This window comes from Elephas maximus, chromosome 22 (genome assembly GCF_024166365.1).
Source record: "Elephas maximus indicus isolate mEleMax1 chromosome 22, mEleMax1 primary haplotype, whole genome shotgun sequence".
Classification (NCBI taxonomy): domain Eukaryota; kingdom Metazoa; phylum Chordata; class Mammalia; order Proboscidea; family Elephantidae; genus Elephas; species Elephas maximus.
The window spans coordinates 65,019,525-65,037,095 of record NC_064840.1 but is presented as its reverse complement, the minus strand read 5'-3'; the positions used below and the strand labels follow the sequence as shown (position 1 = coordinate 65,037,095).

At 39.3% G+C, this 17,571-nt stretch overlaps 1 protein-coding gene across 9 annotated transcripts in view; it reads left to right on the top strand.

Annotated features, from left to right (window-relative positions):
* Positions 1 to 17,571, top strand: part of UNC5D (unc-5 netrin receptor D) — a 630,356-nt gene that overhangs the window by 349,888 nt on the left and 262,897 nt on the right. For all 9 annotated transcript variants that reach the window (XM_049865157.1, XM_049865158.1, XM_049865156.1 and 6 more), the window contains one exon: positions 5,933 to 6,151. In XM_049865157.1, coding sequence (XP_049721114.1) covers positions 5,933 to 6,151 — 219 coding nt within the window. The remainder of the gene's footprint in view (positions 1 to 5,932; positions 6,152 to 17,571) is intronic.

The window sequence follows — 17,571 nt, the reverse complement described above, 5'->3', positions numbered from 1 at the left end:
CTTTTGGTTTTGAGCACTGCCCGCTCTTGCCACAAGGCAAAAAAAAAAAAAAAAAAGGACATCAGACTCCCAAGGTTCCATTCATCTGAACTGAAAGTCAGAGACCTGGGTTCAAATTCTGAATCCACCATCTGATGGCTATTTGACCTTTGGAAAGATACATGATGGAAGCATTTCTTCTAGTGAAAAATGGATTCTAAAGTACTCCCCTCAGAGAGAGTTGGGAAGCTTAAAGACTTAATCCATGTAAAAGGCTTATTACCATAACCTATAATCACTCAATAAATGGCAGGTCTTATTTTTACCTTCTGCTAACATAATTTCCACCTTTCTTAACTTATCAAAATTCTTTCATTAATAGCGGGAGGCACTGGGTTTTAATTAAGTGCAGCTTGGAGCTCAGGGACTGTTTATTAAGAAGGAAGATCCAGCTATGTCAATGAAAACTGGTTTTGGCCACCGGTAGCAGAGAATTTGACTATCAGTAGTTTGAATAAATAGGTGGCTGGCTCACTGTCTGGTCTTATGCCATGTTCATGGTTGTTGGTATGTCTGAGTCTCTTGTTAAGGGTATTGTATAGTGTCTTCCAACCTAGGGGGCTTATCTTCCCGCACTATATAGGACAATACTCTGTTGCCATCCGTAGGGTTTTCATTGCCTGATTTTCAGAAGTAGATCTCCAGGTCTTTCTCCTAGTCTAAGTCTGGAAGCTCTGTTGAAATTTGTTCACCATGGGTGACCCAACTGGTACTGTAAATACCAGTGGCATAGCTTCCAGCATCATATCAACAAGCAAGCCACCACAGTAAGAGAAGATTACAGATGGGTGGCAGCCTGGAATTAGAGCCTCGATCAAGTGAGGAACTTGAGAAGGAGTGAGGTATATAGGTGGTCTTAGGTAAACCACTCCCAGTGCTTTACCATATAAAGCAAAAATAAATAGATAAAAGAGTAAATATATCATATTCCTACTTTTACCAATTGAATACCAACAAATTGGTGCAGTACTGGAAGTGCTCACTTATCTATGCCGAGGAAGACAGCTACCTGGCCAGACAACTGGAAGAGGACCATATTTGTGCCCAGTTCCAAAGAAAGATGATCTAACAGAATGCAGAAATAATCAAACAGTATCATTAATATCACACACAAGTAAAATTTTCCTGAAAATCATCAAAAAGGGTTGCAACAGTACATTGACCAGGGGACTGTTAAAAATTCAAGTCAGATTCCCAAGAGGACGTGGAACATGGGATATCATTGCTGATGTCAGATGGATCCTGACTGAAAGCAGAGAGTATCACAAAGATGTTTACCTGCGTTTTGTTGACTATGCAAAGGATTTGACAGTGTGGACATAACAAATTATAGATAACAGTGTGAAGAATGGGAATTCCAGAACACTTAATTGTGCTCATGGGGAACCTGTACTTAGACCAAGATGCAGTCATTCGAACAGAACAAAAGGATACTGTGTGGTTCAAAGTCAGGAAAGGTGTGTGTCAAGGTTGTATCCTTTCACCACACTTATTCAGTCTGTATGCAGAGTAGATAATCCGAGAAGTTGGGCCATATGAAGAAGAACATGGCATCATGATTGGGGGAAGACTCATTAACAACCTGCGATATGCTGATGACACAACCTTGCTTGCTGAAATTGAAGAGGAAACACATACTGATGAGATCAAAGACTACAAAAATCCTTACAACTAGACCAATAAGCAACATCATGATAAATGGAGAAAATACTGAAGTTGTCAAGTTGTTTACTTGGCTTCATAGTCGACGCCCATGGAAACAGCAATCAAGAAATCAAACCACAGATTGCATTGGGCAAATCTGCTGCAAAAGTCCCCTTTAAAGTGTTAAAACTCAAAGATGTCACTTTGAGGACTAAGGTGCACCTCACCCAAGCCATGGTGTTTTCAATGGCCTCAAATGCATGTGAAAGCTGGACAATTAGTAAGGAAGACTGAAGAATGGATGCCTTTGAATGATGGTGTTTGTGAAGAACATTGAACATATCATGGACTGCCAGAACAAACAAATCTGTCTTGGGAGAAGTACAGCCAGAACACTCCTTAGAAGCTAAGAATGCGAAACTTTATCTCATGTACTTTAGGCATGTTATCAGGAGGGACCAGTTCTTGGAGAAGGACATCATGCTTGCTCGAGTAGAGGGTCAATGAAAAAGAGGGAGACTCTTAACAAGAAGGATTGACGCAGTGGTTGTAACAATGGGTTCAAACATAGCATGGATTGTGAGGATGATGCAGGACTGGGCAGTATTTTGTACTGTTGTACACAGGGTCACTATGAGTCGAAACCAACTCAAGGGCACCTAACAACCTACTTCTACTTGTCTCATTTGTTTGTTGGGACTGTGCAAATAAATGGTAATACATATGTAAATGTATGCCTAGAATCTCTCCCTCCCACCACTACTCCAATACATGGAGTTTTTTCATTTTTTCCTTGTTTTTGTGGATCGCAGCCCTCTTCCTATGCATATGTGATTTTAACATTGCCTCATTAATAGTTAAGATTGATTGATCCTTAATGGAGGTCCTTGAGATAGCCATCACACCTACCCTCACACATATCTATTCCACTTCCCTGCTCTGTGTTTCAGGTCAGGGCTTAACTTGTCACTTCATCTAAAGGCATTTCTTAAAATGGCAGAAGGGTAACCATTAGGTAACCATTAGATCTTGCTCTCTGTTTTGTGAGTTGGATGGTTAAAACTTGATTTGTCTAATGATCTAGTGACTTTATTTGGCATTTCCTTTACGTCGATTACCATTTTCTCACTATTAGAGAACATGATTTAAGACACCCCCTCACACTTTTCGCATAATTCCTTCATGCGTTGTTACTAATTAAAGAAAATGCATCATTATAAAATGTGACTGTTCTCTCAGGCTACCGCCATAGGGCTGCGTTCACATGCTTTATCAAACTAAAACCAAACCTGTTGCTGTTGAGTCGATTCTGACTCAAAGCAACCCTATAGGACAGAGTAGAACTGCCCCATAGAGTTCGCAGGGAGCACCGGGTGGATTCGAACTGCTGACCTTTTGGTTAACAGCTAAAGCACTTAACCACTGTGCCATCAAGGTTTCCATGCTTTATCAGGTGACCCTCTTATGCAACAATGTATTACTTTGGACAAAACTCAAGCCCTTGATGGGAGTGTGAGCTTTTGATGCCCATATAAAATCTTTTAATACCTTTGTCATTTACTCTAATGCGTGGATTTATGAAAGCCTGCGGGGACTTGGTATTTTTGGAAGATGAAAATTGGCACGAGCAGCCAGTAACAAAATGAATTAATATATGATGTATTTTATGAAGTCCATTCTAAATATAATTTAAAATGTTAAAAAAAAAAAAAAAAAACCTAAATCCCTGGGATTCTATCCTGAAATTCCTCTTATTTCATGTGACACATACACATTTTATTTTCTGAGTGACTGTCTTGTACTTTTATGACATAAACTCTTTGCTTTCGTACTATTTATAATATGTACTTTATGATGCTTTTGGGTGCTTTGGATTACTTACACTCGAGTGAGCTTTTCCATTACAAATACATTTTAAGGCTTAAAAAAAATAGAGTCTTAAACTCTTTGTTATAGGAGGCTTTTTTCTTTTTTAATTTTTTTAATCTTAGATTGATGTATGTAAGGAAAAAAAAATCTTGTTTGGGAGAATCAAGCTATTGTTACGTTTAATTCATTGCAGACTCAAACATGGCTTGTGTGTTCCCACACAAGAGTTTTTTTTCATAAGTCAATGTCTTTTACTTTCTTCCCCACACAAAAAGAAATTACGGGCAGTCATATCTCTTGAAGTCCATACTCGTTTTTTGTTTGTTTGTTTTTTAGATATATTTGAGAATGTCCCTTAAATGTTCTTAACCCAGAAAATTATCCCTACTATTAAGATTTATGTTTACCTTTGACAGTGTTTACTGATCTGACTTGAGCATGGGTAGTAAGAAGCAATTTTTGTCCAGAATTACGTTGGTGGCACACGGACAGCCAGATTAGGTCACAGAAGGGCCCCCACTCCCAGGTTTTCTCCTGGGATCTGGACCTGATGAACACGATAGCTCTTCCAGTGGTTTCATTAGTTCCCTTTACCCCTGAGTAAATGAGCTGTCATCGAGTCAGTTGTGACTCATGGTGGCCCCATGTGTGTTGGAGTAAAACTGTACACTATAGGGTTTTCAAGGATTAATTTTTCAGAAGTAGATCAGCAGGCCTTTCTTCCTTGGCACCTCTGGGTGGACTCGAACTTCCAACCTTTTGATTAGCAGCTGAGCAAGTTAAACATCTGTACCTCCCCCCCACTCTAGGGCTAAAGACTGGTTTGGCCCCAATGGGAATAATACTTTTGAAGGCATAGTTGATGTTGTTATTGAGGTTCTTGGTTCCTTTATTCTTTCACTGGAATTGTCTTTGGACAGTACAAGATATCACTCATCTTGGTCATCTCCATATTGCTCAGCGGTCAAACCTTATTGCTCTTGATTTTATGTCTTCTGGGCTTTAAAAACCCCTGTTAAACGTAGTAAAGAGGCAGAGAAGCAAAGTCTTTGTCCCTTTCTGTTTTTCTTCTGTCTGCTCATCAGTTCCTTAAAGTTAAGGCAGAATCATATCTATCTCATCCCTTTGAATAGATGTGATTATAGGCCCTAAAATGCAAACTCTTAGCTATTTTAGTGATTTGATTATATTCTCAGCTTTAGTAGTATAATTCATAGTATATGGCGAGCAAGTTGTTGCTTGGGAGCAAAGAGTCATAGCCAAAGTAGACAAAACAAACTCACATGTTTTGGAAGGTATAGTATGTAGGTGAGATATTGGAGGAAATTCTCTTCAAGGTAGAATACCAGAGAATCTCCAAAGTTTCATCTCTAAAGAGAAAAGATAATTTGGAATGTTATGGAGTTATAGCTGAGCATGCATTACCAACACCACCATCATTCACAGAGAACAAACTATTCCCACCGTGTTTTCCAAATTTCAGAGCTGCTTGAAGCCCTCATTGAACCCTTTGAGGTAACTGGTCGCCAGAGCGAGTATTGAGATTTAGCTCTTCACTCCATAGATATTTATCTCAGATCTCTCAGTAAAGACATTCAGTTTGAGGGGTCTTCTATTTGCAATTTTCACTTCCCCAGTAACACAGAAAATATATCCAGCTTTTGTGTTGTTGCTGGGTGCTGTCGAGTCAGTTTTGACTCATAGTGACTCTATGTACAACAGAACAAAATGCTGCCTTGTCCTGTGCCACCCTCACAATCATTGCTATGTTTGAGCCCATTATTGCAGCCATTGTGTCAATCAATCTTACTGAAGGTCTTCCTCTTTTTCACTGACCCTCTGCTTTACCAAGCACGATGTCCTTCTCCAGGAACTGATCCCTCCTGATAGTATGTCCAAAGTATGTGAGACAAAGTCTCGCCATCCTCGTTTCTAAGGAGCACTCTTGCTGTACTTCTTCTAAGATGGATTTGTTTGTTCTTCTGGCAGTCCATTGTATGTTCAGTATTCTTTACCAGAGCATAATTCAAATGTATCCATTCTTCTTCCGTCTCTCTTATTAATTGTCCAGCGCTTTCATGCATATGAGGTGATTGAAAATGTCATGGTTTGGGTCAGGCACACCTTAGTCCTCAAGGTGACATCTTTGCCTTTTAATGCTTTAAAGAGGTGTTTTGCAGCAGGGGTACCAGTTAATGCCAGTTCAGCGTCTAGAAGATAATTAGTTTTCCCAGGTCTTAGAAACATGCTGTATTAATATGATGAAAAGTTTCCCGGCATAGAAGCTTAGAGCTGGTGTGGGTTGGGCTTTGTGTTCTGCTTTGTGTGCTGCCAGGGTAGGCTGTGTTCTGATGCTCCTATGTTTTGTTCAATTCTGCAGGAACCGACAATGGCGAAGTCCTTCCTGAATCCATCCCATCAGCTCCTGGGACACTGCCTCATTTCATAGAGGAGCCAGATGATGCTTATATAATCAAGAGCAACCCCATTGCTCTGAGGTGCAAAGCCAGGCCAGCCATGCAGATATTCTTCAAATGCAATGGGGAGTGGGTCCATCAAAATGAGCATGTCTCTGAGGAGAGTCTGGATGAAAGTTCAGGTAAGAGGGTTGTCTTAGTTATCTGGTGCTACTATAATGGAACTACCACAAGGAGATAGCTTTAACAAGCAGAAATTAATTTTTTCACAGTTTAAGAGGCTAGAAGTCCGAATTCAAAGTGCCAGCTCTAGGGGAAGGCTTTCTCTCTCTGTTGACTCTGAAGGAAGACCCTTGTCTCTTCAGCTTCTGCTTCCTGGTTCTTTGAAGATCTCCGTGTGTCTTGACATCTATCTTCTGCTCGCATGTTTCATCTCTTTTATATCTCAAAAGAGATTGACTCTAGATACACTCTATGCTAATCCCGACTCATTAACATAACAAAGATAACTCACTCCCAAATGAGATTATAACCACAGGCATAGAGGTTAGGATTTACAACACATATTTTTGGGGGACACAGTTCAATCCATAACAAGGCTGGAACAATCAGAAAAAGCCATGGTAACTTCTTGGATCTTCACTTTGTTAGTGGCTGGGGAAGACTGTGTAAGCTGCCTGTCATCTTATTTTAATGTGGTCATATTTACAATATCTCAGATATATATGATACAAAGTTATCTTTAAATAATTCCGTGGCTTTCTTGGTAGTCTATCCCGATGTGGTATGTGGACTTTTTTTTTTTTTGAAACCCCGGTGGGGTACTGTTTAAGTGCTATGGCTGCTAACCAAAAGATTGGCAATTCAAATCCACCAGGCACTTCCTTAGAAACTCTATGGGGCAGTTCTACTCTGTCCTATAGAGTCACTATGAATTGGAAGCGACTTGACGGCAATGGGTTTGGTTTATATAGCGTTAACATTTCATCTGCTAGGGGAGTTAATATCCTTAGTTAAAATAAAACTAGGCAGTCACTTTTATTTTCTGAATTCTAAATATCTCAGAAGACAAATATTAAATCTTTCACCAAACCTGTCTTTAGGCAGAATAATTTCAGTTGTTTTAAACTAGATAGTATTCCCTTGTACTGGGTAGTATTCCGTTGTACTTTGTTCTCCACAGTTGGTGGTTTCTGAGTCTTCTTTAAGTTATTTTGATTATTATTTAGCAGCAGAGCCCAAATTAGGATACCATATTCTAATTTCTCTAAAATATGAAAGAATTTCAGGACCGTCTTCACTTTATTAACTATAGAGCTGTTTGGGTGACCAGTGGTGATGATACTAATAATAATCATACCAGCTAATGTTTATTGAGTACTTACATATACTAGGCCTTATCTAAGTATTTAACATGCATTATCTCACTCAGTTTTACAAAAACCCTCTGGAGTAGGTTGTACAATTATTGCTGGCTTTCAAAGCAAAGTCATTTGACTTAAGACCTTCAGAATTTATGACTGTCTATATTAGAATGTCGACGGCACTGGTTTACTGGGTATATTAGAACGTGTAACAGAAATAGTATATGCTTTTCAATTTTGGATACTCTGAAACTACCTGAAAATTTAACCTTATTCTGATTCAGTGTGGAACCCTGGTAGATTATTGATTTTATGTTCCCCCAGAGGACAAGTAGAGTATGCCTTTCCCCCTTCATTTGATCAGGTCTCAGGAATAGTCAAAGGAGTAAACAAAGATAGAGAGACTGTGTGAAGAAATAGAAAGAACTCTGGGTTGGCCTTCAGCTGACATTGTTTCTAGTCCAGACTCCATCAGCTCACTAGATATCAGACTACAAATTAGTCAGGAAACTTCAATATAATTTGGAAGTTTCAAGTGAGCTTATTTAAACAAAAAATATTGTCTATGCCAAGGGTTTTTAACACACTAGACTAGGCCTTTCAGAGTGTTGAAAAATGGGTTAAGATACTGCCACTGATTTCTTGGACTTAACAACTACTGATAGGAGGTGAGAGAGAAGGGTGAGTGGTCCAAAGAACACAGTATTAGCAAATGAGAGAAAACTTACTATGCATTCAGCAAGAAGTTTGGTTTGGTTGAAACATAAAATTAATGTCGGAGAGTTGCAACAGATACCTGGAAATATTAATTCAGTTCATAGCTTGAGTGAGGAGTTCTTTATAATATAATTTTATGGATATTTGGGTGGTGGTGGTGGAGTACCATTGAAATATAGGAGTCCAGTGACTAAAACTCCACTTTGAAGGATAAACTTGGCAGAAATGTGTGGAATGGTAAGGAGAAAGAAGAATGGGGAAGTTAGGAAACTGCTGGGTAATCCAGGTGAGAGAGAATGAGGTTTGGTCCAAGAGTGATGGCCCCAGAAATAAGACTAGGTAACTGATATAAGAAGCATTTTAATAAACAGAACTTATTAACTAATTGAATGGATGACATAAGAAGTTAGAATAAAATTAATTGAAATCTTAAAAGAATGGTGATGCAATTATTATAAATACTTAAGTCGGCAAGGAGAATAATCTGAGGTTATTTCTTAGGCAAGTTGAATTTGATCTGTGCTGACCTTGTTTGCTATGCCAAACTGTTGAGCCAAGGTCTGAGGTAACCAAGAAAGACATGACTTACACACAGGCATTGTGTGGAACAACACTTTACTTACCTAGAAAGGACACAGAGCACAATCAGCTTCAATAGTGGGTGTTGGTTGACAATGGCTAGTGGGTCACTCCCCACAGCAGCCGATGCAAGGATGATGGTCTGCACACTCTCCTCTCTTGCTGCAGAAGAGGCACCTTTTTCCCTCCCTGCCAGAAACTGATAGAGCAGTGAGGTTGGCTAGGTGTCACATGATGCTCACGCTTAAGCAGTAAGTAGCCTGTGTACCCAGAACAGAAGAAAAAGAAACTAGCACAGAGGGAGGCCCAGTTCCCAGCCTCCATTATCAGGGAATATTCCAGGATCCCTTGATGGTCCAGGGGAAGTTCAGAAAGCTACACAGTAGACCATTTTCCCCAAAAAAAGTGCTTATGGGATGTAACAAAGATATGTAGGTATAAAACTTGGTAGAATTCAGAGACAGGAAATAAATTTGGTCATTATCAGTGGGGGAAAAAAATGAGGCCATGCAGAGTTGTCAAGAGAGAATGGGCAATATGAAAAGGAAAGGAACCTAGAGACATATCTCTTTAGGAGTCAGGAAGAGGAGCTTCACCGGCCAGCAAAGAAATAAGCAGTCTTTTGTGATCTAAAAGCAAAAGGAGAAAATCATTTCAAAAAGGTCTTCATGTGTTAATCCACCTCTGCCTAGAAATCAGTGAAGAAGAGGACAAAGCACTAAACATTGTATATAGCAACAGTGCCAGCATTATACAGTTCTAAGCTGATTTGGGGATGCAGAATAAACCCATAACTTCAAAAGGTAGGGAAAGACCTAAAACCCTATCACAATTCCCTACACATTCCAGATGGATCGAGTATGAGGAAAAAAACATACAAAACCTTGTTTTAGAGGTTTGGTTCTTCAGTATCCAAAAACATGCTTAGGGTATTGAATCAGAATGCGAGAGCTGGAAGGGAGCTTAGTGAACATTTAACACTCCTACTTTAAAAATTAATCATCTTAAGAATCAACAGATGCAACTAGTTCATGGCATAGCTGTTTCTAGAACCTAGGTTTATGTAGCAATCTGGATATAGAAATATAATATATAGATGTAAGGTGAACAGCCCTGGTTAAGTGCTTGGCTGCTAACCAAAAGGTTGGCAGTTCAAACCCCACTTCGTGGTTTCATGGGAGAAAGACCTGGTGATCTGCCTCCATAAAAGATTACAAAACTTGTTGGGGCAGTTCTACTTTGTCCCATAGGGTCACTACGAATCTAATTGATGACACCCAACAACAACAACAGATACAGGGCATGTTTCCTTGACAGTATAAGCCACTTTTACTAACATGTTCCTGTGCTTTCCTTCCTAATCAAAATATTGACGAGTTAGCTTGCTGGATGGGGGTGGGGGGGGGAGGGCGGGGAGGGTTTGAGCACATGGCTTATAATTTTCCATCAGAACTTGTTTTGTGGTTGTCAAGTGTCTAATCTTGTGCTTATTCTACTGGATTATTAGTTTATTCCTGGCTTTTTTTTTTTTTTTACTCTATCTGTAAGGGCTAACCCCTTTCCTGTGTTATATTTCTGACACTGCTCGACAAAAGTTTGTAACAACAAAAGATATAGAGACATTCCCAGGATGGCAGACAGTTTCCATTCTGAAAGAAGGAGTTGGCATAATCAAGGTAAAAGAAGAGGGCAAATTGAGTCTTGGTATCAGGGAAGTTTCTGATTTTGTGCTCCCAAGTAAGGCACCTGGTACAAGACGTGGATAAAGCTGGTGTTGGAAGAGATTGAATCAGTGACAATATTAGTCTTGCTTAGGTTGGCATGACAGTTTTGAAGAAAGACTGAAATTTGGAAGACGGCAAAGGAAACAATATCTCCCATGCAAGAAAAAGCCTACAAAACAATGGAAGAGTATGAAAGTCTTATATGTCTTATTCTTAATTAGTCTAACTGGAAAGAACTCAAATACCAGTGGCTCAGTGGGGCTGTATGTCCTAGCTTCAGATGTCTTTGCCCTAGATTTTGCCAGTAATGAACTCAAAATAGCAGAATCCCATTGGGCAAAACTGCTCCAAAGGAAAGACAAGAAGAACATTGAAAAACGATTAGCCAATTTTTATACCACTGCTAGCAAATCCTGTATCCAGTCTCATTTAAAAACCTCTTGATAAGTATTGCAAGCCAATTTAACGTTGCAGCCTCTTGTAATTTCACAGCATTCTATTTTGTTATTGTTTCCCTTTTAATTCTTACAGCATTGCTAGGCAACTCCATGTCTTGCAGATAGCACCCTTGATTGCATTCTCTGCCTCCATGTAAAAGTCTCTGCCTCTTCCGCTTCCTTAAAAAAAGAAAAGAAAAGGCCAATAAAAGTCACATATTTCAAAGTCGCTTGGCAGAACAAAAAATCATAAATGAGAAAATCTGAAGAGATTATATACCAATTTTTTTTAAATGCAGCTGTGAAAGAATTTAAATTTTAGCAGGTTACTTTTTGAAAAGAATTTAATAAGCCTAACCTTTTCTTCCAAGCTATTTTGATTGAATCAATAGGAAAGAAATGTCTCTCCCTAAACAGTTTTCTTCTGTATAGTTAATGAAAATTGCTGTCTACCATGCATTGCAATTATGTTTCCTAAGCTCTGTATTAATAGTGCAATAGTGGAAACTGGAGCAAGATGAGTGGAGATATTATACCCCAAACCAATACATAAGTGCAATTAAGGTTGAAACCAAAATGGCCTCAGGTATTGAAAAATAGATGCATTACCTCCCTTGGGTTCTTCATTGCAGAGCTGGAGACTAGGACTCGACTAACTTTACAGACTTAATGGCTTTTGATTGGGTCTGTAAAATAATTCCTCCAAGTCCGGCAGGAGTGAATGGCGCAGAGGCAAGGACAGTGGGACCACCTTTGACCAAAGAGAGAAAAGTGACTATTTTTTTCTAAGTCCTGTTGGAAGTGGCACCTTATAAATCTTTGGACAACATACTCTCCATGTCTGAATTCCTACAGAATTTTGATGCTCATTTTACTTATAGATTTTCTTTCTTCAGGGAAATAATGGGAAATCGTAGGACATGGGAGTGCTTAGAATAGACACAGAATCTTTTTGTATTTCCAAATTGAAAGCAATAAGTCCTTTCAGCTGTTAAAGGCTGCAAACTGCCTTTGGTCTTTGTGGTAATTTGGCCCCGTCATCTAACAGTTCAAATAAGAAGAAAAAGGATTGTGTGTTTTCATGCAATTTAGCTTGGAAAACCCAGAGCTAGAGTTCTTTCCTGCAGAAAGTACAATTTATTTGATGTGAATTACTGTGTTTGCCCAGACATGGCTATACCTCTTAGTAATGTACACTTTCAGTTCTCTCCACAAGCCAAGGGATCTTCTTTCATTTGTTCTGCCTCATTTCATTTGGAAATATGGGAACTCTTCTTCCTTGTGTTTTTTTTCCTGTTAACATCTGGAAGCTTAGAGTTAAGAGGTAATCCCAGCCCTGGATTCACGTCCCTGAGAAAAGGGTGAAGTATTCAGTAACACAGAAATTGAGAGCTTCAATATCACGTGTAGACACACACAGACAACAATAACACAAATAACAATAACACCAAGCAAAACACATCTGGGCAATCAAGATAATATTGCCTGTGGGAAGCTGAGTTATCAATCAGCAAAACCACATCTTTATTGTTCAATAAAAACAGGGGCTCCCTTACCAACACTCAATGGCTCTTATCTTATTTTACCTCTAAGATATTGAACCTAATGAGTGAAATAATGCGTATTCCAATGTGTTATGGGAAAAGTCTCAACTCCGGTAAACTAATATTCTTCCTTTTAAAGAATATCATTTCGGGGATTTTGTTGTGTGTGATTTCCTTTTTAAACAACTGGGGATAAGAGATTAATGGATTGTGTTGAGGAAAGGGAGATGAGTAGAAATAAAAATGTATTAAATCTTTAAAGTTTATATCTAAGAACTTTTCTGTGGTGGTGATAGGAATTTGAGTATAGCATCTTCCAGAAAGTCATTAATTTAAAGTTACCTTCAGTGATTCACAAACCACCAATGTACATTTGGGAAGCATATATTTTAGGCCACATGACACAGAAATAATCAATCTCTCAAGTGGTCCATTGATAGTTTGTAGGTTTAAAACTCACTTTGATAGATGCATTCCCCCACCCCATCTCGGAGTTGATTTTGTTCAGTACTCTGCTTCTCAGACAGCACTGACATATTCTCAAAAGTTTTTCTGGAAATTATTATCAGTTCTCCGTATATCCTGTGGCAGAGTATGAAGGTCTCTTATGCCTACTGTAATCTTTCCTACAAAAATCTGGAGACTATTTACTACTATTTCACCCTTAGCAGACATAGGAAACAGCTAACCACTTTATGTAATTTAATAACAACTCATGATGTTGACCAGAGATTTTGTCTCACACCCCAAATTCTTGAGCAACATCTTTGAACTTTTTCAGTGTTTTCTGTTTATACACCATTCAGAACTACATTTATTTATCTGGAATGGGAATCATAAGTATCTTTTAAAAAACTGGGTGGTTCACAGCATGGGTGCCATGTTGGAAGTCTGGCTCTCTATTGACCAGCTCTTTTGGGGTAGATGTGTTACTTAGCCTACTTCACCTAGGTTTTGCCATGTGCAAGATGGCAATAAGCACTCTATCTGCCACATAGAGCTGTTGTGAGGATTATTTAACCTAAAACAAATAACGTGCTTAGCCAGGACCTAACCAGAAAACCAAACCCACGGCCATCGAGTCCATTCCAACTCATAGCAACCCTATAGGACAGAGTAGAACTGCCCCATGGGATTTCCAAGGCTGTAAATCTTTATGGAAGCAGGCTGCTACATCTTTCTCCTATGAAGCGGCTGCTGGGTTCAAACCAAACCAACTTTTTGGTTAGCAGCCCAGCACATTAATCACTGTGCCACCAGGGCTCCTAAAAAATAAAAAAATACTTGATCAAGATTACCCTTTCTAATGATAAATAAAAATTGTTATTATTTTTGAATGGACATGTAATTGTGCCTCAAAAACCTGATGTCTAATTATGGGCTTTTACAATTCAAAAGCAGATAAAAGTGTTGGTATTATAAACAGGTTAAATGATCATCACCCATAGAATAGCACAGCAGTATAGTACTTGCATGGGATTTATTCATTTCCTTTACATTTAGCTGATGTGGTATTCTCAGAGCCAATGCTAGCACTGTGGGAGATACAAGTTGTAAGATCCGTGCCTGATGGCAGGCCGTGATCCCCTAGCAGGAGGTGATTTCAGAGTTTGCGGGAAAGGAAAGGCATTGATTGAGGCAGCAGGGTTAGAAATCATGACCATGCTTCCCACAAGGCTGTGAGTATGAGATGGGATAGAGTCATTCACAGGGAACCAGCTGTCCTTTAAATAATCCTACTTTGTTCACTTCTGCTTCGTAAGTTTCCCTGTTATCAACCAACACCATCAAATTAATTTGCTTTCCTCTGGCAGACACCTCTGTGCTGATTAATTCTAATCTCTGGTGTAGAAGAAACGGGAGAGCTTGGGTGTATTCTTAGTTTCTGTACTTAAGACTGAACTTGTAGTGCTCTTGAGGAAAACATGTGGTAGTTATTATCCAGGGGAAACAAAAGAGTATTCATTAGGCATAGTGCACGTGAAAAGAATGATTTTTTTTTTTTAATCAAAATACTTTTTAATCTTGTTGCTAGGATGAAGTAGCAAAAGGCATTTAGCCCAAATTAATTGTCATTAAAATGAAATATGGCTCTACCTTTTAATTATCTATATTTAATTTAGGATTTTGGGTAGCATGTTGGCCTGAAGACGTCTAATTTCTTCCAAGAAATGGATCTAAAGTCCCATGACAAGTCTTTGTTATATCTCAGACTTTTGGAACTTCAAATGTGTGTCAAGTTCACATGTCTTTACCAGGGGCCCAGAGCTGTGCCCTAGAGATCAAGCTAAATCTTGGGTGAGGACAGAGTCTTCAACTCTTAGGTGGGAGAGCACAGTCTCAGGTTGAACCCCTTCCATGTGACCTTGTAGCAGTATATGCTTCTCTTGTCGTAGCAATTGTCACCTTACCTTGTTGGGGCTGATTAAAATGTCTCCATCCCTAGGCTGTGAGCTCCTTAAGGGCAGGGATCTTATCTTCTCCTTCACAGTATCTTCAGCACCTAGCGCAGTGGCAGGCCCAGGAGAGGCACTCAGATTTTTTTAGAATAAATATGTGTTACAAACATCATGGCGCCCTTGATCTATTTCCCATGGTATGGGACTTGTGGCAAAACAGTAATAATAAAAATATAAATAATAAGAACATGGTGTTGTTAAGATGAAATAAGATAATGCGTGTGATAGCATTAATAAAAGTAAACCCATTGCCATGCAGTTGATTCTGACTTATGGTGACCCCAAGTGTCACAAGGTAGAACTGAGCTCCATAGGCTTTCTTGGCTATAATCTCTACAGAAGCAGATCTTCAGGTCTTTCTTGTGTGGCACTGATGGGTGGGTTTGAACCACCGACCTTTTGGATAGAGGTCAAACGCAAACCATTTGTGCCCCCCAGGGACCTTAATATATTCAAGGGTCATACAAATGTTACTATAATTAATCAGTAATGATAACACACTATTAGGCAAAATATGGAGAAGCTTTTCTCTTATTGTTCAAGTAAGTTTTCTAGTGGGGATGGTAGTCTCCAGGTGGTACAAACGGTTAAGTATTTGTCTACTAACCAGAGTCTGGAGGTTCAATTCCACCTAGAGACACTGTGGAAGAAAGGCCTGGATCTACTTTCAAAATATCATAGCCATCGAAAACCCTATGGAGTTCAGTTCTGCTCTTCACACAAGGGGTAGTCATGAGTTAGAACCGACTTGATGGAAATTTTCTTTTTTTTTTTTTTTAACCGGTGATCCCAGATCAGTAAGAAACAAGTGAAAAACATTCCCTTTCACAAATGGTGGGCTCAGTTCTGCTGAACGGGCTCTTTTTTGTCTCCTCAGGAAACAGAGGAATAAGAAGGGGCTATCTCTGAGCCACATCTCAGTTGAGGTACTTAGGCTCTTGAATATAAGAGATTGTTGTTTTTCATGGGGAGTTTAATTCCCCCCCACCTCGCTCCCAGAGAACTGAGCAAGGCCCTATGCTCTTCAAGAGGTTGTATTAAAGTAGTTCTTTGGAGTTTTGTCTATGGAAAGCTATATAATCCGTCCCTTGGTTAGCCCCCAAACAAGCATAAAAAATTACAATGTGGAAAATGAGGCACAGAGAGGGTAAAACCCTTGTCAAAAATGAATATTGGGTGAAAACAGTCTTCAAGACTGGGATGAGAAAACAATTCACCCAAACCTACTTTGCTAGTCTCTTACTATGTCCTTGTGGTGTGGATTCAGAAATACTTCTCAGAGGAAGAAGAGGGATTCTCACTTCCCTTCTTGAATCTAGTTATTCAGTTTAGTAAGTCAAGCATCCTACGACAGAGAACTTCCAAACAACTGAAGAACATAAAGCTGTGAGGGGAGGTATGCATTGGAGAACTGTTTCAAATTCCTCCCCAAGTGCCCATCACCAGGAATATTTGAGAACTGGTTGGCAACAATACCCCCAGCAGGATGCTACTGATGGGCTTTGTGGAAGTGTGATAATGAGCTGTAGATAAAAGGCTTGGGGACAGCTGTTAGTAGGCACTGGGCTGGAATTGGCATGGTACTGAACGTTAAACACTATTCCAGAATTCTTTGTTTTCAACAGAACAAGTTATGATCTTAGGCAAACACTGTAGCCCTTTTATTAAAAGCTGACCAGAAGTAATTATTTTAGTTCTTTTTTCCTCTCCATTTCTTTCCTTTTTTTTACAGTTTTCTTCTTTGAACTGTGAAGGATATGCCTTCCATTAGTTTGAAAATTCTATAACTTTTAGTCCCCCAACAGGATTAGACCTGCTCAGAGTAACTAGTGTTTTCTCTCTGATAAATAAGGGGATTACAGCAATAACTGCTGTCAGCATTTTTCTCATTTAAACAAATAAAGCTGACAAATGATGAAGTTCTGTGCTGCTCTGTTATGTTTAGTACATGCAGAGCAATTATTCATCTCCTGCCAGCATTAGTCTATCTACAACTAAACCATTCAACAGCGTAGAAAGCTTATTAGCATATCAGTACCATAGTCATATTTTTTATATTCTGTAAGTCTCTACTCCCTAACAAAGGCTGATGGTTATAATTTGCACAATAGTTTAAAGGGTTGGACTTTTCCATGCTTATTAGAGTTATAGAAGTTATCAGGTACAATGCTACTCTTATTTATGAGATGCCATCTTTTACTTGCCCAAAATTTTGGGCTCTCCTGAACCATTGTCTATGAACAAGTTTGCCATCATCCTGGGAGATGTAGAAATAGGCACTCTTTCAGCATCACAGTTGGAAGAACTTCAGTGGAGGAGGTTGGGGCAGGGAGAGGGGGGAGTGGGGACTTAAATAGAGCTGCTTTCCATAGATGTTTCTCTTGGGTATATACATTTGCGTTGTGGATGAGTGGGGGGGTGGATGGGTGGGTGGATGGATGCATGGATGCATGGATGGATAGATAGGTAGAAAGACAGAAAAATAAAAAGGTAGAAGGAATATGCACACATCTTTGTATCACAAGAGAGTGTTATATTGAAGATCGGAAAGAGAAGGTATATATATATATATATATATATATATATATAGCCTTGCAGCGTCCTCAGAATCATTGTTATACTTGAGTCCATTGCTGCAGCCGCTGTCAGTCCATCTCATTGAAGGTCTTCCTCTCTTTAGCTGATCCTCTACTTTACCCAGCATGATGTCCTTTTCCAGGGACCGGTCCCTTCTGATAACATGCCCAAAGCATGTGAGACAAAGCCTCGTCATCCTTG